A 27,174-nucleotide genomic window follows, 5' to 3' on the forward strand; every position below is an offset into this window, starting at 1 on the left:
TCAGATAACTAGACAGCAGGGCCATCTGTCTGCAGTGCCAGTTCAGTCTCCTCTGATGGAGCTTGATTGGGCATGGACCAGGTCACCACACAGTCAGGAAAAATGCCAGGAACCTTTTCCTGTAATTGCTCTGCCTCCCTGACCTCTTTTGGTCTTTCCAAAACCGGGGAAGCTACCACCTTTGCCTCCACCAGATCATTACACAGGAGCAGGTCGACCCAGTTGACAGGTAAACGAGAGACAATCCCCACAGTCCTGAAACAAGATCACACTCCAGATGCACCTAGTATAAAGGTATGGGCATATACTTTCCTCTGATACCATTTACTAATATTCTAGCATTCAATGCACTCTCTGGGGGAAAGGCCACGCCTTTTCCCAGCAGAGAGGATTGGATGGCCCCTGTGTCCCTAAGTATGACTATGGGCTTAATCACCTCATTCGAGGGTATGGGGTCACTTTTTCCTGGGACACAAAATCCTGGTAACTCTCAAGGATTTTGTTAAGTTGTCCCGCAATCTCAGCAGTATGTTTACTGGGTTTTACTGCTGCAGTTAAAGCCACAGCCTGGTCTGCTGTGCTTTCCATCAGGGCCGCTTTTCCTGCACTAGTCTGGTGTACGCTGACTAAACCTATGGGTTTTCCCCATAACTGCCAGCATTCAGCTAGAAGGTGACCTGCCTTGTTACAATGGAAACATACAGGCTTTCGGGCATCACACCTATTATCAGCACCCTCCTTTCTGGCTTGAGCAGGGCCCCCTGTGTTTCCAGCTCTCCCTTCTCGCCCATGGCTGTGCATCCTCCTATCACCCTCCCACCTTCTATCCTTTTCAGGTTTTTGGAGGTTACTAGGGAAGGGTTTCCCTTGGGCCAAGGGCTTGTGAATAAGTATAATCATCAGCAGGATTGCTGCTTATCTGGTTCTTTAAACCATTTGTTCCTCCACATGGTTTCTAATGGAAAGGGGAAGCAAGTTTTCGAACTCCTCGTGAAGGCTCACCGCTCTAAGGTTTTCATAGGTAGACTCTATCTTAAGTGCCCACTGGTCAAAGACAAGCTGCTTAACTCTTTCAAACACGAGGTAAGTTTATTCAGGCTCCTTTTGGAGGGTTTGGAATTTTTGGCGGTACGCCTCCAGTCATAGCTCATATGCGCCAGGATAGCATTTTTCTTCATCTCATAGTCTGATGAACTCTCATCAAGCAACAGTGAATAAACCTCCTGGACTTTTCCTGTTAGTTTGCTTCACAATAACAGTGTTCAGTTGTCTACTAGCCACTTCAACAGTTTTACATGCTTTCAAAAGAGATGAAAAATGCTTCCACATCCCCCTCATTGAACTTTAGTACCAACTGGGAGAACTTTAAGAGCTCAGCACCCAGTCCTGAGCTGGGGGTAGTTCCCTCATTCATAATGCCTTCACTGGGTACATTGGGTCTTCCCCTGTTCAGTTCCAGCTTCCTTAACTTCCTTTGGAAAAATCTTTCTTTTTCCCTTTCCTGGAATTCTCTCTCCTCTTTCTCTCTCTGGAAAGCTCTTTCTTTTTCTCTTTCCTGAAACACACTCTGCTCTTTCTCCTCTGGAACTCTAATTCTAACCTCCTCCCTTCTATTTGTACCTTAGCTAACGTTACTTTGTCTGTTTCAGATTCTATGCCTGTCTCTGGTCCTTCAGTGTCAATATTAAAATGGTTGGCCCCAAGTTTTAGGATTTCAGGCTTCCTAGCTTTTGGACAGATCGTAATCTCTAACTGTCCAGCTTCATTCCTCAGATAGGGCTTTTAACCTGGCCCAAATTACTTCACTCTGTTCTAGGAAGGTACTGGCCTCAAATGTGGACATTTTAGTACTCTAGCAGTGAAAACCACAAGAAAATCTGCATTGAAGTTTTTAAATTATTGATAGGGATCAATTTGGTTGCCCGCTTCCAATTTCCCGTTTGTCTTTGGGTTTAATCCCAGACGTGCGCCCCCAAATTAATGTTACGGTCAGGTGAAGAGGCGTTGAAAGTCTTCCCTCTTTTCCCTCCTTGTTTGACCACAACAGGTTTAATTCTTTCTGAAAGTGGATGTACTGGCCAATTCAATAGGTGTTTGATAACAAGAACCAGTTGGACAGGTTTTCTTGAGTTTCACAAAGAAAGAGGTTAAATTTATTGTACCTAAACCAAAGTAATAAAAATAATAAACTACATGACAACTTTCGCTCTCTCACACACACTAGAGGTTTACACACACACAAACAGGTTACAGAGTGAGGAAAGGTATATTGGCTGAATTAGAATCCATAGAAAAAAGGGATATTCAGTCCGTGGGGTTTGGTGTTTTGGCTGGCTCCTAGCTGAATTTGCTGATCCTGAGGCTTTTAGTTTGAAGATGTAGATGACTGGTTCAGTGGGTCTCTTGTAGACAGCAATGCAGATGATTTACTCCAATGGGGTTTCTGATTGTAGCCGGAGTATGCAAAGGTGGTCAGTCAACAGGCAGGATTTGAAGCTTGTAAGCTGAAATGGACAGAGAGAGAGAGAGAGAGACAGAGAGAGAGAGACAGACCCCACTTAGGTCGGCACCTCAGAGTTCAGCAGCATCTCCTTTCGGCTGCAGAGAAACACAAGCTTCAAAACCACAGATGGGGTGTGGCATGTCACATGACAGTCATTCAGTAATTCAAACATAGCAGTTAGAAGTATTTCTCTTCTTGCTAAATAGAACAGGTAGTTCCCTTAAACTTCACGGGTCTTGGTTCTTGCTGGGGAATGAGCTGACATTTCGCCTCCATCCTCACAAGCTTTACAATGTAGGATAGAGTGCTGCAAATTAGGTCGCCATCCTAAGCAGCCAGCAAAGTCATCTTTTTTTATCTGGTCTTTTAAAAAATTTCTTTAAAAAAAATTCAGATCTCCAGTTAGTGAATTTAAGAAAATGATCATTCAACAAAGCAGGTTTGCATGACATACCTCTGCTACAATGCAAAGGCCAAAGCTTGTTTCCTTTTTGGTAAGGACGTAACCCGTGTCCACATTACCACTTCATTCCTCTGCTGGTCATATGGTTCTGATTCCGAGAACATCAAATGATAATCACACTCAAGGCAATTTACACTTGCTTTCTGCTATTTTCCACAATGGCCACTAGGGTTTTAGTTTTCTGTCTGAAAATTCTTTTCTTAGTTTCCAAACTTTATCTTTATGCAACCATCCTGTTCGACCATGCGATATTTCACAAAGCCGGCTGGTGAAGTATACAACAGCGGCCAATTTTTACACACTTTCATAAGCATTTATTTACAGAACTACACAGTACAAGCATGCACTTCCTAACTGAACAATCACAGTTTCAATCTGTGTCTATTTACAGGGGCTCCCAATTAATGCCCATGGCCTGTGTGTAATTAAACACAATTAATATCCAATTGACAGAAGGTAGCTCACCATCATCTTCCCAAGGGCAATTGGGGATGGGCAATAAATGCTGGTCTTTCCATTGATACCTACATCCCTAAAATGCATAAAAATTTGCAAAAGGATGTCAATGATGGGTACTTCTGTGGTGCTGACTTGCTGGGAGCTGAATAAAGATGACCTAAATTCATTTTGTGTAGTTCCCTTACAGTCAGCAGAAAGAACTCAGCCTGTCAGTCAAATGTGGGTATTAATCCAAGTCATTGAAGTGGAACAATTATATGCTAAATTAATACCCAATCCAGATACAGACAGAAAAAGACAGGAAAAGACTCTAACTTGCTGAATAATCCTGAGGCCATTCCTTCTCAATGAAACACAACAACTGAAGTGCGACCATATGGAGGCTTTTTGGATGCAGCAACATTACTAAAAATAAAACTTTGGTATCAGGGCACAACTGATGTATAAACAGTTGCTAAATATTAAACTTATTCGATAGCCAAACAAGAGCCAAACCTCAGGGAAAAAAACTGGACAAAAAATCTCAACTGGGCTACCTTCTCAAGCAATAATTAAAGAAAGCAAGGTAGCGAATTATCCTTTCAACCACAGATGGTGTACAGCTGAGAGAGACCAGGAAAAAGAGGCAAAAATAAATACTTGTTTTTATTTACAATATCTGCAATAGCCCAGAATACCACTTTACACCACTGCATAATTATTTCAGTCACCCACATATCTTGACTTGTCTGAAGAAGTGCTACTGTGAAAGCACATATTTAAAACATTTAACTTGTATCTATGAAATTATCGCTGTATATAAAAACCTACCAAACAAGTTTGTTTTCACAGTGATAGACAAATGAGTATTATTCCTAAGAATTTCCAAGGCTTTAGGTAGTTGAATATTCTCAAAGTTTTGTCCATTAACTTCCATTATCTGAAAAACAAAATAGCCTTTATTCCTGATTCACATCTAATGTGTAATTAAAAGTCAAAACAATGTCATACAAGTTAACATTACCATTACTGCCTTCCATTTTCTCTTTCGGAACTGTTACGTCAGCAAAAAAATCTCAAAAGCTGATTTAATTCTAAAAACAAAAGCTCCTCAAAAAGGTAATAAAGCCTAACCGTAACTTAAAATTTATCATAAAGAGAGGGCAAGTCATAGCTCACTATTCAATATGATAAAGAACGTCACCAGTAAAACTTACTGTAACTGTTACTTCATGGGAACAAAATTCTCCCAGTTGATTATCGAAAAAGTTTGAAGATGGTGAGATAATATCAGATGGCTGGCCATGTGACATATTCTCTTCATAATACTTCTAGTACATTTCCAAAAATACCGTGCTTCAATTAGTGCTCTTTCAGTTTGCTCACCCTTTGGCGCAGTGGTTAGCACTGCAGCCTCACAGCTCCAGGGACCCGGGTTCGATTCTGGGCACTGCCTGTGTGGAGTTTGCAAGTTCTCCCTGTGTCTGCGTGGGTTTTCTCCGGGTGCTCCGGTTTCCTCCCACAAGCCAAAAGACTTGCAGGTTGATAGGTAAATTGGCCATTATAAATTGTCACTAGTATAGGTAGGTGGTAGGGAAATATAGGGACAGATGGGGATGTTTGGTAGGAATATGGGATTAGTGTAGGATTAGTATAAATGGGTGGTTGATGGTTGGCACAGACTTGGTGGGCCGAAGGGCCTGTTTCAGTGCTGTATCTCTAATCTAATTATCCAAGAAAATTTATGATGTCACTTTGTACTGGTGATGTTTGTCCTTACAAGAATATAACTCTGAACGCTATTACTACTAGAAATGGAAGATAAAAATCAGCAAACAATTGCAAGCTTTCATTTCATTAGTGCAGAGACATAGGGCCAACTTTTGACTACTGGTCAAAATTAGTTCTAAATGGTTAAGAATTAGTACTAATCCTGCTAGACTGGGATTGTGCTAATAGCACTCACCCGTTAACAGCCTTTGTCAATTCTTAACTGAGAAGAGATTAAGAAATGACAGGGAAAATTGAAGGGAAACAAAATCCCACATACAGCAGGAATCTGCAGGCAAGTGACAGAGTAGGCAGCACCCAAGCACTGTTTAATGGCTGCTAATTGGAGATGGCACAGCATAAGATGATTGAAAGTAAGGGTTTGCTGCTTACTGTGCCACTTGACAGCAGCATCCCTTATTGTCCATACTGCAGCATGCCTTAAAGGCAGCACAAGTAAATTTAAACTTGCACCTGACTGGCAATAATGGCTATGCCAATCTTTTGCTGCATCTTGGAGGCTGTAATTGCACATATGGGTGAGCACAGATCACTGCTTGTTCAGGATCATCACTTCAGTGGTTTTCATCCAATTATGATCCTGGGGCAAAAAAAAAGAAATGGCACAAAGACTCATGACAAATTAAGTTCTAGAAAGGAAATCAAAACAGGGCAGAAATGGTCTAAAATCTGCTGAATTACTTTTCTTAGTTGCTTTTTACACTTATTTTCCTATGCAGCTCAGCTTCCTAGGAACTGGGGATATTTATTTATACAGGCATGATTTCAAAGTGGCATGCAACCATTGCAGAGCCCACAAAAAGACAGGAAAGGCATTATTATATCATCCACTCCCTGGAAATGCATGCCATGTGCAAAAGAGGCAGAGACCCAGCAATCTGGCCTTTTGTGCCACATCACAGTGAACTGGTGCACAGAGAAAGTTGATGAGATGAAAAGGGGTAAGCCATTTAGGACTGAGATGAGGAGAGATTTCTTCACCCAGAGAGTGGTGAACCTGTTGAATTCTCTACCACAGAAAACAGTTGAGGCCAAACCATTAAATATATTCAACAAAGAGTTAGATATAGTTCTTAGGGCTAACGGGATCAAGGGACATGGGGAGAAAGCGGGAACAGGATACTGAGTTTGGATGATCAGCCATGGTCGTATTGAATGGTGGTGCAGGCTCAAAGGGCCAAATGGCCTACTCCTGCTCCTATTTTTCTATGTTTCTAAAAGTGATCCTCACAAGATAGTAAGTCTCTTCATAAATGAAAGATTTTGTTTTTCAAAGCTGTGATCTCCCAATCTTTCTCAATGCCAGCAACCAAATTGCAGTGCTAACATACTCCAGACCTTCAACCATTTGGATCCTCTTGGACATTTACTCTTTTGTGAATGAACTTTTAAGTGAGGACTTGACATGGTGTGCAAGAACCTATAGTCAGATGTTGAGACCTTTCTGATATGGAAACATATGTTGCTAAGTGAATGGTCAGCTCACCACACATTCACCCTCTCTTCACCTTGGTACTGAATGCCTAATTTGAGAAACACTATTAGATGGCACAACAGAATGCAACTGGAGAAAATGATAATAAGGAACAACATCTTTCAAGGCTCATCCTTAGTTATTAGGAGCACAGAAAGTCATAGTAAAATTCTGCTTGGGTACCAAGGGACTGTCAGATTTTTTACAGTCTGATCCATATTCCAATAATTCTGCTTCATCAATTAAATGTTTAATGCTGCATTTGAGAGAGAGCTCCAGACAACAAGGTCTGAGAAATTATTCAACAGTCAACAGAAATGAGGTGTGAAAATTAGTCGCTTACATTCTGTGCAGACATATGTATATACTTCCGATACTTTTGTTGGCCTAACATTTTTTTTCCCATAAAAATTACTGAAAGAAAAAGAAAGACAAACCTGATCACCACGTTTCAACCCAGTTTCAGTAGCTTTACTGCCAGGCTCTACGCTGTCTATGAAAATACCAAAACCTTTCTCAGTGCCTCCCAACAGGATAAATGGCAAAGGGGCTTCTCGTGATGGCTTCATTAGAGTTATTAGCCGCCGTTTGGCCTTAGCTGCGCAAGCAATGTTCAACAGTCTAAGGTGACCGCCCATTTTCTACACAACACAAAGAAAGTACAAACTGAAATTTAACCTGAGATTTTTTTTTTTAAACATTTCTTGAGAGAGGACTTTAAAAACAATGAAGTGTTTTAATTACTTAATTTGAATTAACTCACCTCACGTTCCAAATTGTTTTCAAATTCTTCTAGAAACGTAGTCATTGCAGAATTTCCTTCAAAATCATTGAAGTGATTGTTTACCCACAGTAATACTACCCGTGTAACCTGGAAAGTAGTCAGAGAAGTTAACTTTTATTTAGAGAAATAAGAATGTCCAGAATGCTTGATTGCTTCAATTACAGAAGCCTTTATTCCCTACTCCAAATTTACTTTTTGAAGTTTAGTGAAATCTTTTATTTTGAGATTCGAGTCTTTTGAAGGAAGTTGCTATTCAATTTACAATGGAAAGTAGATGGCCAAACAATGAGATTATCTGAAACAGTATATTCTTTATTGGATAAGATAATGTGTGTTGTATAAACCTCAAATTACAGGAGTTAAGACTACAGATGGTCTTAAAAATTCTCAATCCACTTCAGTTTACTTGTGGAATAACTACGTGCTTCAATATCCCCTGATACTTATACATTATTTTTAGAATTTCCCAACTCTCAGCCAGGTGAATAGTGAATAATTCAACATGGCCTTAAGAGAAGATGAAAATACTTTTGATGATTTATTAAATTATTATGCAGAGCAATAGCTCTACAACTTTTACAACAATGATAAGGAACATGCACGATAGTTAAGAAAAAGTTTGCATAATTCCTGAAAACGGCTGCCAACTGACGAATAAAATTAATTACCGAACACCAATACTGCACAGGAGTGATAAAACTACATATATACAGACTATAAGTTGTGACAAATGAAAATCTGCTCAAATTAAATAAGCAGCATTGTGGATTTCTTCCCTGCCGAACAATATCTAAGTCATACTATCAATCAACATAATGAGAAATAAACATTTTGTTCTAATTTATGTGCATGTATATTTAGTTATTTAAAGATACCTATTGGATTTTTGACATAATATACGTTGGTGAGGAGAAAGATCAGCACAAAGTTTTTCACTTCAAACAAATTACTTGCTAAGTGCTGAATTAGTACAGTTTTAAAGGTCAAGCCCAGCATTTTTTTCTTTTGGCTAACCTTGTCCCTGAGACTTGGGTCATTAAACCACTCCAGCAATTTCTTCCCAACTTCCATTGGGCTTGATAAGAAGGTTCTGTAGGTTAAAAGAAAATCTTCTATATATGTGGGATCCACCACTGAATGCTCTTCCACCAGGTGCATTGTTAACCGCTCAGCTGTTCCCTAACATCATACAATAGAACAAATCATTAGTAAAGTTACATCTAACTAAGAGCTACAAAATAAACTCTCTCACTTAAAATACAATGAACACAATGAGTACTTTTTTTTGACCAGTGTTTGTTTGTGATGTGTTTGAACATTCTTGCTTACCTTTATGACTATATGCCCTTTCCTGGTTCCAGTGCGATCCAACTCTCGGTGCTCTTTTACCATAACAATCTCGCCTTCCTCCTCTACTTTCTGCATATTCTTTTCTACCTGGTTGAGGATTCGACAATAGTCTTGCTGGGCTATGCACACAAACTGTCAAGGAGCACAGAAAATATTACAGCATTAGGTATATTTACAACATGCAGTAATGCTATTTATAGTTGTGTAGGTACACAGGCTGAGGTAGTTTAGGCTACAATTTATTCAGCTAGGAGAACCGTGACTACTTCTTGCTATTCCCTCCTTGCAATTACCACATTCGTCGCTCAAGTAATAAAAAATACAGTTTTAATAAATGTTAGGAATTTGCTTCAATTTTCTAACTCTATAAGACAGAGTGGATCAGCGCCCCCAAAATGGTGCAGGATACTTCAAGATTCTCATGGGAAGCTGGGGTTGGTGGGGGCGGGGGGGCGCCATGGGCATTGATAATACAGAGCTGTGGTTCAAATGAGAGCTCATGAAAATGCCTGATTTATAATATGGTCAGTGCGCTCCTATGCATAATATTTTGAAAGTAGAAAATGTTCTTTTTACATAAAGCGCTTAAAGGTAAATGCTACATGCGCTCCTTATTTATGAGTTTATAGCTGATGGAAGCAAAGGCTTTTGATCCCACCGAGCACTAATAAGGCTGTGATTTTTTAAATATGTGTGCCTTAAATTAGACATAGAATTACAGATTAGTATGAGTAATAACACCACTGCAAGGAGAAAATTGCTTGATATTAGTGTATTGAAAGATCCTTCATGCTAATAATTATTCTCATTAAAATCAAAAAATACATTTCATATAATTAATTTTAATATCTCAAGTGTATTATGAACACTCATTCTTTGTACTGAAAATTGAATGTTTCACAAAAAAGATGTCTTATACAATTCCGAATGAATTATTTGCCCGCCCAATTTAGGATTAATTAATTATTCTGTGGCTAAAAACAGAACCTGTTGAAATATCGTTGCAAAAAGTCTTTGGGCTTACAGTTAACAGAAATTAGGGTAGGCAACCATGGAATAATAGTTTCCATTTCGTTTTGAAGACACCATTACGAATATCATTAATTCAAAATTTTCCTTTAATATCAGGCGCAGTACATAACTCTCCTATTGGTTTTAAAATGAAAAACTTAAGATAATACACACTGTAAAATAAACTTAATTACCTGGCAGTCATCAGCCTTAGTTTTCATCACTCCCTTCATGTATTCCTTTTCCAAAGTAGGAGAGACACCAAAGCTATTGCCCATGCACAGGATTTCCAGCCTTCCATCAGGATATGTGACTTCTACAGAACCATTTAAAATGACTGACCAAGAATCAAGCTAAAACAAAAGAAATGAAAGCATCAAAAACACTTCCATTACTAATAGAAAAGCAAAACGCTGGAAATGCTGTAGATGCTGGAAATCTGAAACAAGAACAGAATATGCTAGAAATACTCAGCAGATCAGACAGCACCTCTAGAGAGAAAAAACAGAATTAACATTTCAGGTCTGTCACTGGCTGTGGTAGTTCCTCCTCGTCTTGCCTCACGCTTGAGGAGTGGTGCCCCTCAAGTTATACATCACCAACTGTCTCCCTCTAATAGAGAGAGATGTCTATGCTCCTTAGGGACTACGGGTAGAACAACCCAATGTTGTCAGAGATACTAATCAGATGATAAAAGTATAGAATAAACAACCCTGGCCACAGAGTTAGCAGTATCCCATCCACATCCCAAACCATGACAGAGGAGAACGCCAGGTGCACTTAGCTCCAGGCTTCATTACAGTCTTAGTCCAAACATGAACAAAAGAGTTGAATTCCAGAGGTGAGGTGAGGTGAGAGTGACTGCCCTTGACATCAAGCCAGCATTTGACCAACTGTGGTATCAAGGAGTCCTAGCAAAACTGAAGTCAACAGGAATCAGGGCGAAACCTCTTCATTGGCTGGAGTCGTACCTAGCACAAAGAAAATGGCTGCAGTTGTCGGAGGCCAATCATCTCAGCCCCAGGAGTTTCTCAGGGCAGTGTCCTAGGCCCAACCATCTTCAGTTGCTTCATCAATGATCTTCCCTCCACCATGCCAAAGACTTGCGGGTTGATAGGTAAATTGGCCATTGTAAAAATTGCCCTAGTATAGGTAGGTGGTAGGAGAATTGAGGGAAGGTGGGGATGTGAGAGGGAAAATGGGATAATGTAGGATTAGTATAAATGGGTGGTTGATGGTCGCCGCGGACTCGGTGGGCCGAAGGGCCTGTTTTGGTGCTGTATCTCTCTATGACTCTATAAGATCAGAAATGGAGATGTTCACTGATAATTGCAATGTTCAGTCCCATTTGCAACTTCTCAGATAATGAAGCAGTCCGTGATAGCATTCAGGCTTGAGCATTACCATCGCTGAATCCTGGGGATTATCACTGACCAGAAACTTAACTAGACCAGCCATATAAATACTAAAGCCAGAAGAGCAGATCAGAGGCTGGGAATGCCTGTTCACCATCTACAAGACACAAGTCAGGAGTGCGATGGAATATTCCCCAATTGCCTGGATGGGTGCACTTCCAACAACACTCAAGAGTATCAACATCATCCAAGACAACGCAGCCTGCTTGATTGGCACCCCATTCACCACCTTAACCATTCACTCCCTCCACCACCGGCACACAGTAGCAGCAGTGTGTATTATTTACAAGATGCACTGCAGCTACTCAGCAAGGCTCCTTCGACAGCAACTTCCAAACCCGTAAGCTCTACCAACTAGAAGCACAAGGGCAGCAGACACATAAGAACATCACCACCTGCAAGCTCCCCTCAAAGTCACACACCATCCTCCCATGGAAATATATTGCCGTTCCTTTCAGTCACTGGGTCAAAATCTTGGAATTTCCTCCCTAACAGCACTGTGGGTGTGACTACACACGGACTGCAGTTGTTCAAGGCGGGGGCGCACCACCACCTTCTCGAGGGCAATTCGGGATCAGCAAAAAATGTTGACCCGGCCAGCAAAGCCCACATCTCAGATTAATTTTAAAAAATCAAGCCAACAAAAAAAACTTTTCAATTTGATTTTCTTAATCATTTATTAATATTAACAGGCTAGGCAGAAAAAGCTGTATAAAAAGAAATTGTTTGAGAATGTTTTAAATCATTTAAAAATATAGGCTTAATAAATTCTTCATGCTTGATGTTAACTGGATAATATTCCTTTATGGCGTGACTGAAATCACACCTGCCAAATGGAAATATATTAATTTTGTCATATGGGACACTACTTGACCTTTTTTTTTTACTGGACATTGTACAGAACTTGTTTTAAAAAATCACAGAACTGAGCAGCTGAAAACATTATTGCACATTTGCATTCTGAAAGACAGCTGAAGAGAAAGACAATGGAAGTGCCCACTGATACAATTAACAAGATTGGTCTGAGCGACAGTGATGATCCGCATCTTGTCTGTGTTAACAGCCTGCACTCCACCCCCCACCGAGTGTGTCTAGTAAGCTTTGAAGTCTAGCACATGGGAATGTGATATTATTGCTATCAGAGAGACATGGTTGAGGGAGGGGCAGGACTGGCAGCTCAAAATTCCAGGGTATAGAAACTTCAGGCATGACAGGGGAGAAGGTAAAAGAGGTGCCATTGCACCGTCGATCAAGAAGTCAATTACTTCAGTAAGGAGGGATGATATCTTAGAAGGTTCCTCAAATAAGGCCATATGGGTAGAAAATACGGGGACAATCACTTGGCTGGGAGTGTACTACAGGCCTCGCGATAGAGGAAAAGATATATAGGAATATCTGAGAGAGGTGTACAAATAATAGGGTAATATTAGTAGGGGATTTCAACTTCCCAATATCAACTGAGATAGTCTTAGTGCAAAAGGCTTAAAGGGGGCAGAATTCTTAAAGTGCATACAGGAGAGCTTTTTGAGCCAGCACGTAGAAGGTCCAAGAAGAGAAGGGGCGGTACTGGACTTAATCCTAGGGAATGAAGCCGGACAAGTGGTAGAAGTGTCAGTGGGGGAATATTTCGGCATTAGTGATCATAACTCTAAGATTTAAGGTGGTGTTGGAAAAGGACAAAGATGGACCGGAAATAAAGGTACTGAATTGGGGGAAGGCCGATTTCAATATGATAAAACAGGATCTGGCCAAAGAGGACTGGGAGCAGCTACTTGTAGGAAAGTCGACATCAGACCAGTGGGAAAAATTCATTCAAAGAGGAAATAGTGAAAGTTCAGAGCCAACATGTTCCCGTTAAGGTGAAGGATAGGACCAACAGGTCCAGGGAACCCTGGATGTCAAGGGATATAGAGGATTGGATAAGGGAAAAAAAGGAGGCTTATGGCAGATTCAGAGCGCTAAAAACAGCGGAGGCGCTAGAGGAGTATAGAAAGTGTTAGGGGGGGGTACATAAAAAAGTAACTAGGAGAGTGAACAGGGGACGTGAAAAAACACTGGCGGGCAAGATAAAGGAAAATCCCAAGGCGTTTTATAAGTATATTAAGGACAAGAGGATAACCAGGGAAAGAATAGGGCCCATTAGGGACCAAAGTGGCAATCTGTGTGTGGAGCCAGAGAACATAGGTGAGGTTTTAAATTGATTACTTTTCATTCGCGTTCACTATGGAGAAGGACAATGTTGGTATAGAGATCAGGGAGGGAGATTGTGATATACTTGAACATATCAGCATTGAAAGGGAGGAAATATTAGCTGTTTTAGAGGACTTAAAAGTTGACAAATCCCCAAGCCCAGATGAGATGTAGGGCATATTGTTATATAGGGCAAGGGAGAAGATAGCAGGGGCTCTGACACAAATTTTCAAATCCTCTCTTGCCACAGGAGAGGTACCAGAGGATTGGAGGACAGCGAATGTGGTACCATTATTCAAGAAGGGTAGCAGGGATAAACCAGATAATTACAAGCCGGTAGGGAAACTATTGGAAAAGATTCTGAGGGACAGGATAAATCAGGGATAGTCAGCATGGCTTTGTCAGGGGAGATTGTGTCTAACTAACTTGATTGAATTTTTCAAGGCAGTGACTAGATGTGTAGATGAGGGTAAAGCAGTTGATGTAGTCTACAAGGACTTCAGTAATGATTTTGACAAGGCCCTGCATGGGAGATTGGTTAAGAAGGTAAGAGCCCATGGGATCCAGGGCAATTTGGCAAATTGGATCCAAAATTGGGTTAACGGCAGGAGGCAGAGGGTAATGGCAGAGGGTAATGGTCGAGGGTTGCTTTTGCGAGTGGAAGCCTGCAACCAATGGTGTACCGCAGGGATCAGTGCTGGGACCCTTGCTGTTTGTAGTGTACATTAATGATTTCGACGTAAATATCGGAGGTATGATCAGTAAGTTCACAGATGACACGAAAATTGATGGTGCCGTAAATAGTGAGGAGGAAAGTCTTAGGTTACAGGACGATATAAATGGGCTGGTAAGAGGGGCAAAGCAGTGGCAAATAGAATTTAATCCTGAGAAGTGTGAGGTGATGCATTTTGGGAGGACTAATAAGGCAAGGGAATATACAATGGATGGTAGGACCCTAGAACGTACAGATGGACCTTAGTGTACTGGTCAATAGATCACTGAAGGCAGCAGCACAGGTAGATAAGGTGGTTAGGAAGACGTATGGGATACTTGCCTTTATTAGCTGAGGCATAGACTATAAGAGCAGGGAAGTTATGATGGAGCTGTATAAAATGCTAGTTAGGCCACAGCTGGAGTACTGTGTACAGTTCTGGGCACAGTATAGGAAGGATGTGACTGCACTGGAGAGGGTGCAGAGGAGATTCACCAGGATGTTGCCTGGACTGGAGCATTTCAGCCAGGAAGAGAGACTGAAAAAGCTAGGGTTGTTTTCCTTAGAGCAAAGAAGGCTGAGGGGGGACCTGATTGAGATGTACAAAATTATGAGGGGCATTGAATGTTAGAAATTTTTTCCTTTGCGGAGGGGTCAATAATCAGGGGGCATAGATTTAAGGCAAAGGGCAGGAGGTTCAGAGGGGATTTGAGGAAAACTTTTTTCACCCAGCAAGTGATTGGAATCTGGAGCACACTACCTGAAGAGGTGGTGGAGACAGGAACCCTCACAACATTAAGTAGTATTTAGATGAGCACTTGAAACTCTATAACCACACCCACCCCTCCCCACACGCCCAAGACCCTGCTGGTCAAACTCTCTGTCCCTGTCTCTCTCGCTCCAGCAAAGTCCCAGGGACCCACGGTAGCAGCTTCAGCCTCAAGACAGCTCTGCAGTCCTGCCACATCCAGTCGTGAATGGTGGTGGACAATTAAACAACTAACTGGAGGAGGTGGCTCCACAAATATCCCCATCCTCAATGATGGGGGAGCCCAGCACATCAGTGCGAAAGATAAGGTTGAAGCATTTGCAACAATCTTCAGCCAGAAGTGCCGAGTTGATGATCCATCTCGGCCTCCCCTGAAGTCCCCAGCATCACAGATGCCAGACTTCAGCCAATTCGATTCACTCAGCGTGATATCAAGAAACGTCTGAAGGCACTGGAAACTGCAAAGGCTATGGGTCCTGACAATATTCCGGCAATAGTACTGAAGACCTGTGCTCCAGAACTTGCTGCAACCCTAGCCAAGCTGTTCCAGTATAGCTACAACACTGGCATCTACCCTGCAATGTGGAAAATTGCCCAGGTATGTCCTGTACACAAAAAGCAGGACAAGACCAACCCGGCCAATTACCGCCCCATCAGTCGACTCTCAATCATCAGTAAAATGACAGAAGGTGTCATCAACAGTGCCATCAAGCAGCACTTGCTTAGCAATAACCTGCTCAGTGATGCTCAGTTTGGGTTCCGCCAGGGCCACTCAGCTCCTGACCTCATTACAGCCTTGGTTCAAACATGGACTAAAGAGCTGAACTCAAGAGGTGAGGTGAGAGTGACTGCCCTTGACATCAAGGCAGCATTTGACTGAGTAAGGCATCAAGGAGCCCTAGCAAAACTGGAATCAATGGGAATCAGGGGGAAAACACTCTGCTGGTTGGAGGCATACCTAGCGCAAAGGAAGATGGTTGTGGGAGGTCAATCATCTGAGCTCCAGGACATCACTGCAGGAGTTCCTCAGGGTAGTCCTAGGCCATCTTCAGCTGCATCATCAATTACCTTCCTTCAATCATAAGGTCAGAAGTGGGGATGTTCGCTGATGATTGCACAATGTTCAGCACCATTCGCGACTCCTCAAATACCGAAGCATACTGTGCAGAAATGCAGCAAGACCTGGACAATATCCAGGCTTGGGCTGATAAGTGGCAAGTAACATTTGCGCCACACAAGTGCCGGGCAATGACCATCTCCACCAAGAGAGAATCTAACCATCTCCCCTTGACATTCAATGGCATTACCATCGCTGAATCCCCAACTATCAACATCCTCGGGGCTACCATTGACCAGAAACTGAACTGGAGTAGCCATATAAATACCGTGGCTATAAGAGCAGGTCAGAGGCGAGGAATCCTGCGGCGAGTAACTCATCCCCTGACTCCCCAAAGCCTGTCCACCATCTACAAGGCACAAGTCAGGAGTGAGATGGAATACTCTGCACTTGCCTGGATGGATGCAGCTCCAACAACACTCAAGAAGCTCAACACCATCCAGAACAAAGCAGCCCGCTTGATTGGCATACCATCCACAAACATTCACTCCCTCCACCACCGACACACAGTGGCAGCAGTGTGCACCATCTACAAGATGCACTGCAACAACGCACCAAGGCTCCTTCGACAGCACCTTTCAAACCCACGACCTCTACCACCTTGAAGGACAATAGCAGCAGATGCATGGGAGTATCACCACCTGCAAGTTCCCATCCAAGTCACACACCATCCTGACTTGGAACTATATCGCTGTTCCTTCACTGTCACTGGATCAAAATCCTGGAACTCCCTTCCTAACAGCACTGTGGGTGTACCTACCTCACATGGACTGCAGCGGTTCAAGAAGACAGCTCACCACCACCTTCTCGAGGGCAATTAGGGATGGGCAATAAATGCTGGCATAGCCAGTGACGCCCACATCCCATGAATGAATAAAAAGACAGAGCGCTCCTTCAGCCTTCTGGTACCAGAGAAACAAGTTGAAAATTGTGCACTGGGCCCCAGGGAGAACTCCAAGACTTCAACTTTTAGCAAAGACATTTCCACCCAGTAACTGAATTCCCTTTATTACGAATTCTACTTCAACACCACCCTTCCCCGCAGCCCCCCCCAATTCTTCCCTCCCCTCTATATCTATTTGTGTGTGTGTTTCTGTCGTATGCATGCTAGCGTGGTTGTGTCGCGTATTTTTGTAATTTGATCGATTAGACTTGGGTCAGGTAGGAATTTAAAATTTAAAAAATTTCAAATCCAAACACAACCCACATCAAACCCATAAACATTGGCTTAGGCCTGTTGGGCTGGATGGCCCGTTTCTGTGCTGCAAAATTCCCTGTAATTCAATGATATTGAAATGCTCACAATTCCCCTAATGCATTGTTAATTTTATTAGGCAGGCCAAGGAAGGAGAAAGCTGAGGAAATGTTACCTCTGCATGCTCTTGCATACGTCAAAAGTCAATTTCCAAGCTGCACTGACAAAAGGTTTGGTAGCAGGTTGTCCATCATTCTGCAAAGATCGTTTGTTTCTCAACTATATGCAATAATTAACATGGATAGCATCTTACTTAGATCAGAGAGAATTACATATACATTAACTGAGCCTATCATGCATGTCACTTTATCATGCATTGTCCAAGAAATGGAATCAGGTTGCCAACAGAGCAGAAGTTTGCACAGCTGTAATCTGCTCAACCTATTTAACTACAAAATATTAGTCCTAACTGGTTGTACAAGTTCCACTCTACTTGAAATTAAAGTTGCTTTCGAAGAAAAAAATAGGTTCTTACTTGGCCATTATTGGTGACATCAGCAATCCCACCACTAGAAATGTCAAGGCACACTATTCCTTTAAACAGGGTTAACATAAAGCATGCTCTATTACTGTAATTTATTCTTTAAAGACTTTTGTTTACACAATATTACACAACACAAATCGGCAAGTTAGCAAGCAGTCATCTCAGCAAAAAAATGCAAAAGATTGTTGATCCAGTGCTTTGAGTAATGTATCATGCAGGCCCCCACCTGCCAAGAATGAGGCACATTAATTTCGCCACACTGACATTAAACTTCAAATTGTTGCTGGGAAGAGAAGGCCTGTTACAAGGAATTGCCAGGCCCCTGGCCAGAAAGACATTTTTGCATACCAGCAGAGTGTTGGAACAAAGGAGCTATCCCCAGCTCCCAATGCATAGAACAGATGTGTCAGACCAGTTTAGTCACATGACTAACTGGCTGCTGTAGAGTTTGAACTGAGAGTTTTACATTGGAGAAACAGTGTTTGAAGAGAGAAAGCTCTTTGCTCCTGGAAATAAAAGATCTCTCCAGACTGACTCACTGCAGTCTCTCCTGTCTGCTCCCATCTCTTTCTCATGGAACTGAAACCCACTGAAGACACATGAACCCCAAGAGCGAAACATCGCCTCCAGTGAACAAGGTTTAAGAAGAATACAGGGCCCCAACGAAAAGCAAGATCAACCTACAAAAGGACTCTACAGTGAGCTCGAAGAATCATAACACTTCAGATATTGTCTCAAACCTTTCCGCTTTATTTTTCTTCTGCTCTTTTCTGTCCCTATTTGCATGTGCGCATTGCGTATGCATGCTAGCGTGGGCGCGTCGCGTATCTGTAGGCGTCGACCAAATTAGAGTTTAAGTTTAATAACATTTTGGCTTTAAACCTAAGAAAACCAGTTTGTGTTCGTTTCTTTACCTTATAATTGGAAAGAGGTAAACAAGGATTCACCAAGGGGGAACTAAAAACAGTGTGTTTAAAAATAAAACCCTGTTACAGTAAGACCAGGTGAAGGCTGAGAGGGACCCCTAGACACCTTTCTCACCTGGTCGCAACAAATGTCTTATCCAATCTTTGATATGAGACACATGTAGATATTACAAGATGAAATCTATTATAATGTTCAATTTATCCTCGGTTTTAGTTTAATTTTTAGAATCCATGTTGTCATAGAAACAATACGTACAAAATACTTGTCATAGGTTGTAGTTCAATCAATTAAAAATTCACCTTTTTCCTCAATGACAATTACTGGTGGACCACATCAGTAAAAAAAAATGTTTTGCTGCTTCCGTGGAACAGAAAAACAGCTTTCAAATTATAAGTTACTGCAGCCAGAAGACAAATTTTATAAATGATTATGCTGAAATAATTACTAAAAGGTTTCAGTTCTTGGCTGATGCATTTTGAAACTGCTCATTTGAGGCCTGCAGTAATTGTTTTGCACCAAAAATGATTTAACATTTTCTATTTTATCCAGAATATGTTCTATAGTTCTAAATGTTGTTAATCAGTAGTCAAATTCACAGAGTATTAGTTGTGCAAAGAAAAAAGGTATGCTTTGTTATAAAGCTAAAAAGGAAATATATTCAAATGGGTCAACTAATCATTTGAAACCTCATTTAATTTTTCACAATGCTAATTTTCAAAAGTTAACTCAGAAGTTGCACATCAAGTTCAGCAAAATTACCAACATACATCTCATTGGTGACAAATAGGACTTCTATAATTGATTAAGTTGGTTAACTGAGGCAGACTGGATTTTGAAATTTATATTGTGAAAGGAAATCTGTGCACATGAATTAAAACATGACATTGTATCTTTCCAGTTCTTACGTCAGAGATCACAATTCAGCAAACTGACTTGAAGATACACACCTCTTCACCATCATTGAGTACTATAGTGCCTGCCCGCTCCACCACTGCAAACACCATCACAGCACAAAGCTCTCTTCTGACTGACATTGTCATGTTCGCAAATGCTGGCAGCTGATGCATGAACTCCAACAATTGTTCTGCATAGAAAAACAAAATTACTGAATTAGACTTCTGGAAACAGTAAGACTCAGCAACTATTTGGGCAGCTCAACTCGTACAATCGTTTCAGGAATCAGCTCACACATTGTTCCTGTATGCAGGTTCCCACAGGGCAAAATCAGTTGCCTCGTGCAGAATATGACGATATTATGAACTTACAGATAATATGCTCATGAACAAATCATAATATTTCCTTATATAAAAAACTGTACATGTTGGAAATCTGCAATACAATCAGAAAAATCTGAAGATATTCAGCAGGGCAGGCTGTAAAGTGACTAAACTAAAGATGAGATGCTGTTACTTGGACTTCATTACAACAGTGTAACAGGCCAAAGATAGAATGGGAGTAGGGCTGAGAATTAAAATGGCAGGTGACCAGAAGCTGGGGGCCACACTTGGATGGGAAGGGTTTTTTCAATTTGTTCATGGGATGTGGACATCGCTGGCAAGGCCAACATTTATTGCCCATCCCTAACTGCCCTTGAGAGGGAGGTAGTGAACTGCCTTCTTTAACCGCTGCGATCCTTGTGTAGGTGCACCCACAGTGTTGTTAAATTTGATTTTTCAATAGCAGTTTGGTACAGATTCCAAGAGCTTTTAGAAGTATATAGTCACGCTCAGGAGAAGTGCAGTGATGAAAACACAGAACCAGCCTAAAGAAAAATTGACTTTCATTTAAAAAGTGAACAATGTGCTACAAAATGGCTGCTGAATGTCAGCTGACTTGGCCTGCATATTCAAACTGTCTCACTGTTTGTTAAGGAAAAAGGATACATTCCAGGCTAAGAGGTGTCAATTAAACCCATCCTGAAACCATCAAGAGACATTCCTGAATGAATGGGTTCTTTTAAAACAAAGGTGTGAAGTAGCCACATACTGGTCCATTGTGTGTTCACAGCAGGAGAAGGGGCCATCCGTCTCCTAACAGAGGCTAATGAGAAAAATTATTACCGTAAAAGGCAGCTCTCTGGAGTGAGAGGGGGAGAGATCACAAGAACATCACAGAAACAGTCCAGCCAGTGGCTGTGGGAAGAAGTCCAGCCAGGCAAGGAAGGAGCCCTGCTGTGCAGCAGAGAACTGAAAGTGATCCACCATCTCCAATCTGAAATCTTAACCACCAGAAATCTACAACACATAAACAAGTCAAGACTACAAACAACCCAGGCCCGCATTTTTAAAAAAGACTGTCCTCCTTGGAACATTCAACAGGTTTACCTTAAACCACGAACCCCTACCAACCTTGATTTCTTATCCTTTACCTTCTATCCATCTTCTCTTGAGAGTGAATGTGAGTGGATGTATGCTTGAATGGTGTTGTGAACATTTCAGGGAATGAATACTATTCAATAAATAGTCAATTTTCTGTTTTAAACCTGTAAGAAAACCTGTCGCTATCTGATTATGAGAAGTAAAACACAAAGGGTTAAAACACTAACAAAACACTTGCTGCGGTCAGTTGGGAGCTGAACAGTGGGAACAAGCCATGCCATCACCCACCTGGCAGTAACAATATAAAAAGGCAGAGATTAGCTAAAGTAAACATTGATGGCTTCAAGGCAGAGACAGGAGAAATTATCGTGCAGCAGAAAGGAGGCCGGGATCGGATTGGAGTGAAGCAGCAAAAAGGAGGCCAGAACTGGAGTGGAGCAGCATAAAGGAGGCCGGTACTGGGTCACAGCAGCATAAAGGAGGCCGGTACTGGATCGCAGCAGCATAAAGGAGGCCAGAACTAGAGTGGAGCAGCATAAAGGAGGTCAGGATCAAAGCAGGCTGTAATCTGTGAGTCTGAACTGAAAGGGAAGGAAAAAAATTGCAAAGTGACATCACAGGATAAGGAGTCACATGGGGTGAAAATATTGTAAGTGTTGAATTTGAACTAAATTAATCAACTATAAAGGAAGAGTTAGAATCTCAGAATTGTTACAGCGCAGGAGGTCATTTGGCCCATTGTGTCTGTGCCGGATCTCTGAAAGAGCAGTTTTACCTACTGCCACTCCCTGTAGCCAATTAATTAGTATAAAAACTAAAACCAATTTGATAATTTAGCATAATGACAAACAGTGTTCAATTAATCAGATCTGGAGGATTAAGATGAAATTAAATATCAGGGGATAGTAACACTAAAGAATTCTAATTTTTACAGTAAATTAAAATCAGATGTATATAGATAACAAGATTTAAATAAAAACATTTAAGCTAACCTCCCCATAAAATGAAGTGACATCAGCATAAGGAAAGCAGCGGACTGGTGAGAAGCTGGTGAGTCTTTATTTTATTTATTTTTATTTAGAGATACAGCACTGAAACAGGCCCTTCGGCCAACCGAGTCTGTGCCGACCATCAACCACCCATTTATACTAATCCTACATTAATCCCTTATTCCTACCACATCCCCATCTTCCCTCAATTCCCCGACCACCTACCTATACTAGGGGCAATTTTTAATGGCCAATTTACCTATCAACCTGCAAGTCTTTGGCTGTGGGAGGAAACCAGAGCACCCGGCGAAAACCCAACTGGTCACAGGGAGAACCTGCAAACTCCGCACAGGCAGTACCCAGAATTGAACCCGGGTCGCTGGAGCTGTGAGGCTGCCGTGCTAACCACTGCGCCACTGTACTGCCCTTTAAGTCTTAAGTTTAATAGTCTAATAAATAGAGGCATAGCAGGGCATCTTGGTCCCATGGAGTGCACATCCTGATCCATGGGGGAACTCCAGGATGCTTTTCATGAGCTAGTCAACCACATATGCAGGAAGTGCCATCAGCTGCAGCAGCTCCTGCTCCAGGTTTCAGAACTTGAGCAGCAGCTGGCGTCACTGCAGTACATCCATAAGGCTGAGTGTTTTCTGGATAGCACATTTATAGATGTGGTTATCCTGAAGCTTAAGATATGCAGGCACAGAGGGAATGGATGACTGCTAGGCATTCAAGGAGGACCAGGCAAGTCGTGCAGGAGTCCCCTAAGTCCATCTCGCTCTCCAACCAGTGTTCAATTCTGAATACTGGTGAGGGTGATAGTTCCTCTGGGGAGTGCAGCCACAGCCAAGACCACAGCACCACAGCTGGCTCAGCTGTACGGGGTGGGGGGGGGGAGCGGTGTGGGCGGTGCGTGGTGGCAGGTGCAAGATTGGGAAAATAGCAGTGATAGCAGACCAGACAGGCATTTCTGCAGCAGCAGATGTAAATCCAGGATGCTATGTTGCTTTCCTGGTACCAGGGTCAAGGATGTCACTAAGCGACTATACAGTAATTGGTGGAAGAAAGAGGGTGAGAACAGCCACAGTTCATCGTGCGTATCGGTAGAAAGAGGGATGAGATCCTGCAGACATATTTTAGTGAACTAGCAAAAGAACTAGCAAGCAGGACCTCAAAGGTAATGATCTCCAGATTACTCTCAGTGCCATGCACTAGTGAGTATAGAATTAGGAGGATACAGCAGATGAATGCATGGCTGGAGAGACAGTGCAGAGGGGAGGGCTTTAGATTCCTGGGGCATTGGGACTAGTTCTTGGGGAGACGGGACCTGTACAGCCTGGACGGGTTACACCTAAACAGATCCGGGACCAATGTCCTTGTCGGGCGATTTGCTAGTACTATTGGGGAGGGTTTAAACTAACTTGGCAAGTGGATGCAAACCAGGATTAATACTAGAGATGAAAAATGCCAGAATATGATGTTGTGGCGATAACAGAGACCTGGGTCAAATAAGGGCAGGACTAGGTACTATCTATTCCTGGATGCAAGGTTTTCAGGAAAGACGAGGACGGAAACAAAGGAGGAGCAATGGCAGTACTGATTAAGGAGAATGTTACAGTGCTGGAGAGGAAGAATGTCCTAGAGGGGTCAAGACTGAATCTATTTGGTTCCAGCTAAGAAATAACAGAGGTATCATTACACTACTGAGAGTATTCTATAGGTCAACAAATACTGGGAAAGATATAGAGGAACAAATTTGCAAGGAAATTACAGAGAAGTGCAAGAAATATGGAGTAGTTATAATGGGAGTCATAAATAATCATAATATAGACTGGGATAGTAATAATGTAAACGGCAGAAGAGGAAGAAGCATTTATGAAGTGTGCAGGAAAGGATTTTCTATATCAATATGTTTCTGGCCCAATGAGGAAGGATGCATTGCTGGAGAATGAGGTGGATCAAGTAGTTAGCAAATGTTAGCAGGGGAATATTTAGGAGACATTGATCAGAGTATTGTACGATATCTTCTTTTTCTTTGGCCTCCTTATCTCAAGAGACAATGGATAAGCGCCTGGAGGTGGTCAGTGGTTTGTGAAGCAGCGCCTGGAGTGGCTATAAAGGCCAATTCGAGAGTGACAGGCTCTTCCACAGGTGCTGCAGAAAAATGTGTTTGTCGGGTCTGTTACACAGTTGGCTCTCCCCTTGCGCCTCTGTCTTTTTTCCTGCCAACTACTAAGTCTCTTCGACTCGCCACACTTTAGCCCCGCCTTTATGGCTGCCCGCCAGCTCTGGCGGATGCTGGCAACTGACTCCCATGACTTGTGATCAATGTCACAAGATTTCATGTCGCGTTTGCAGACGTCTTTAAAGCGGAGACATGGACTGCCGGTGGGTCTGATACCAGTGGCAAGCTCGCTGTACAATGTGTCTTTGGGGATCCTGCCAGCTTCCATGCGGCTTACATGGCCAAGCCATCTCAAGCGCCGCTGACTCAGTAGTGTGTATAAGCTGGGGATGTTGGCCGCCTCTAGGACTTCTGTGTTGGAGATATGGTCCTGCCACCTGATGCCAAGTATACTCCGGAGGCAGCGAAGATGGAATGAATTGAGACGTCGCTCTTGGCTGACATACGTTGTCCAGGCCTCGCTGTCATAGAGCAAGGTACTGAGGACAGGAAAGGTGTCCTCAGTACCTGTACGATACAGAAAAGGACAAAGAGCAATACAGAGTAAAAATGATTAATCAGAGGAGGGCCAACTTCAATGGGGTGAGAACAGAGCTGGCCCAGGTAAATTGGAATCAAAGATTGGCAGGCAAAACTGGAATGGAACAATGGACAGCTTTAAAGCGAAGATAGATCTGGTATAGTCGAGATATATTCCCACGGGGAGGGAATGGTAGGACAAAGAAGGCCAGATCTCCCTGGATGACACAAGAGATAGAGTAAGATGAAGCAGAAAAAGTTACGTATGTTGGATGTCAGGTGGAAAATACAAGTGAGAACCAGGCTGAAGATCGGAAGTTCAGAGGGGAAGTGAAAAAATGAGAAGCAAACAGAAAGTAAGAGAAGTGCCTGATAGCTAACATAAAAGGAAATCCAAAAGTCTTCTACAGGCATATAAATAGTAAAAGGGTGGTAAAAGGGGGATGGGGCTGTTTAGGGACTCAAAAGGGGATTTATGTATGGAGGCAGAGGGCACGGGAGAGGTACTAAACGAGTACTTTGCATATGTCTTTACCAAGGAAGGAAATGCTGCCCATGTCATAGTGAAAAAGGAGTTGGCTGAGACACTGGATGGGCTGCAAATTGATAAAGAAGTGGTATTAGATAAGCTGGCTGTACTTAAGTTGATAAGTCACCAGGACCAGATCAGATTCATCCGAGTATATTGAGGGAAGTAATTATGGAAATTGCGGAAGTGCTGGCCATAGACTTCTAACCTTCCTTAGATACGGGGGTGGTGTGAGAGGACTGGAGATTTGTAAGTGTTACACCCTTGATCAAAAAAAGGGTGTAAGGACAAGTCCAGTAACTGGAGGCCAATCAGCTTACCCTGTGTGGTGGGAAAGCTTTTCGAAACAATTTGGGACAAAATTAAGTCACTTGGACAAACGTGGATTAATTAAGGAAAGCCAGCATGGATTGTTAAAGACAAATCGTGTTTAACTAACTTGCTTGAATTTTTTGATGAGGTAACAGGAAGGGTTGATGAGGGTAATGTGGTTGATGTGGTGTACATGTATTTCCAAAAGGCGCTTGATAAAGTGCCACATAACTGCTTGTCAGCAAAATTAAAGCCCATGAAATAAAAGGGACAGTGGCAGTATGGACATGAAGTTGGCTGAACGACAGGAAACAGAGTAGTGGCGAATGGTTGTTTTTCAGACTGGAAGAAGATAGATAGTGGGGATGCCCAGGGGACAGTATTAGGATCACTGCTTTTCTTGATCTATATTAATGACCTAGACTTGGGTGTACAGGGCACAATTTAAAAATTTGTGGATGACATAAAACATGAAAGTATTGTGAACTGTGAGGAGAATAGTTATAGACTTCATGAGGATACAGACAGGCTGCTGGAATGGGCGGACAAGTGACAGATGAAATTCAATACAGAGAAGTGTGAAGTAATACATTTTGGGAGGAAGAACAAGGAGAGGCAATATAAAGGATAAAATTCTAAAGGGGGTGCAGGAACAGAGACACCTGGGGTCATATGTGCAGAAATCATTGAAGGTGGCAGGGCAGGTTGAGAAAGCGGTTAATAAACTATACGGGATCCTGAGCTTTATAAATAGGGGCATATGGTACAAAAGTAAGGAAGTTTCAGCCTCAACTGGAGTACTGGGTTCAATTCTGGACACCGCACTTCAGGAAGGATGCAAAGGCATTAGAGAGGGTGCAGAAAAGATTAACGAGAATGGTTCCAGGAATGTGGGACTGCAGTTATGAGGACAGATCAGAGAAGCTATGGCTATTCTTCTTAGAAAAGAGAAGATTGAGAGGAGAAAAGATAGAGACGTTCAAAATCATAAGTGATCTGGTCAGAGTACATAGGGAGAAACTGATCCCCTTAGCAAAAGGATCAAGAACCAGAGGATATCTACTTAAGGTGACTGGCAAAGCAAGCAACGGTGGCACAAGGTAAAACATTTTTACACACCAAGTGGTTAGGATCTGGAATGCACTGCTTTAAGAGTGTGGTGGAGGCAGAATTGTGGCTTTCAAAAGGAGAATTGGAAAATTTGCAGGGCTATGGGGGAAAGAGGACAAGGTGAGTTGCTCTTGCAGATACAATGAGCTGAAGGGCGTCCTTCTGAGCTGTAATCATTGTATAATCCTATGGGGAATGAGGAAATGGCAGAGACAAACAAATATCTTGTCTCGGTCTTCACAGCAGAAAACACAAATTACTTACCAGAAATAGAGGGTAACCAAAGAATAAAGAACAGTACAGCACAGGAACAGGCCCATTCGCCCTCCAAACCTGCGCCAATCTTGATGCCTGCCGAAACTAAAACCTTCTGCACTTGCGGGGCCCATATCCCTCTATTCCCTTCCTATTCATATATTTGTCAAGATGTCTCTTAAACGTCGCTATCGTATCTGCTTCCACCACCTCCCCTGGCAGCAAGTTCCAGGCATTCACCACCCTCGGTGTAAAAAACTTGCCTCGCACATCC

At 42.2% G+C, this 27,174-nt stretch overlaps 1 protein-coding gene across 6 annotated transcripts in view; it reads right to left on the reverse strand.

Moving 5' to 3' along the window:
• rapgef2b (Rap guanine nucleotide exchange factor 2b) overlaps positions 1 to 27,174 on the reverse strand; it is a 660,162-nt gene that overhangs the window by 159,755 nt on the left and 473,233 nt on the right. For all 6 annotated transcript variants that reach the window (XM_068041792.1, XM_068041802.1, XM_068041811.1 and 3 more), the window contains 7 exons: positions 19,631 to 19,767; positions 10,009 to 10,167; positions 8,783 to 8,935; positions 8,468 to 8,632; positions 7,433 to 7,540; positions 7,107 to 7,310; positions 4,236 to 4,344 (listed from right to left, as the gene is read on the reverse strand). In XM_068041792.1, coding sequence (XP_067897893.1) covers positions 4,236 to 4,344; positions 7,107 to 7,310; positions 7,433 to 7,540; positions 8,468 to 8,632; positions 8,783 to 8,935; positions 10,009 to 10,167; positions 19,631 to 19,767 — 1,035 coding nt within the window. The remainder of the gene's footprint in view (positions 1 to 4,235; positions 4,345 to 7,106; positions 7,311 to 7,432; positions 7,541 to 8,467; positions 8,633 to 8,782; positions 8,936 to 10,008; positions 10,168 to 19,630; positions 19,768 to 27,174) is intronic.

The sequence above is a fragment of the Heterodontus francisci genome, chromosome 1, assembly GCF_036365525.1.
Source record: "Heterodontus francisci isolate sHetFra1 chromosome 1, sHetFra1.hap1, whole genome shotgun sequence".
In the NCBI taxonomy this organism is placed as follows: Eukaryota; Metazoa; Chordata; class Chondrichthyes; order Heterodontiformes; family Heterodontidae; genus Heterodontus; species Heterodontus francisci.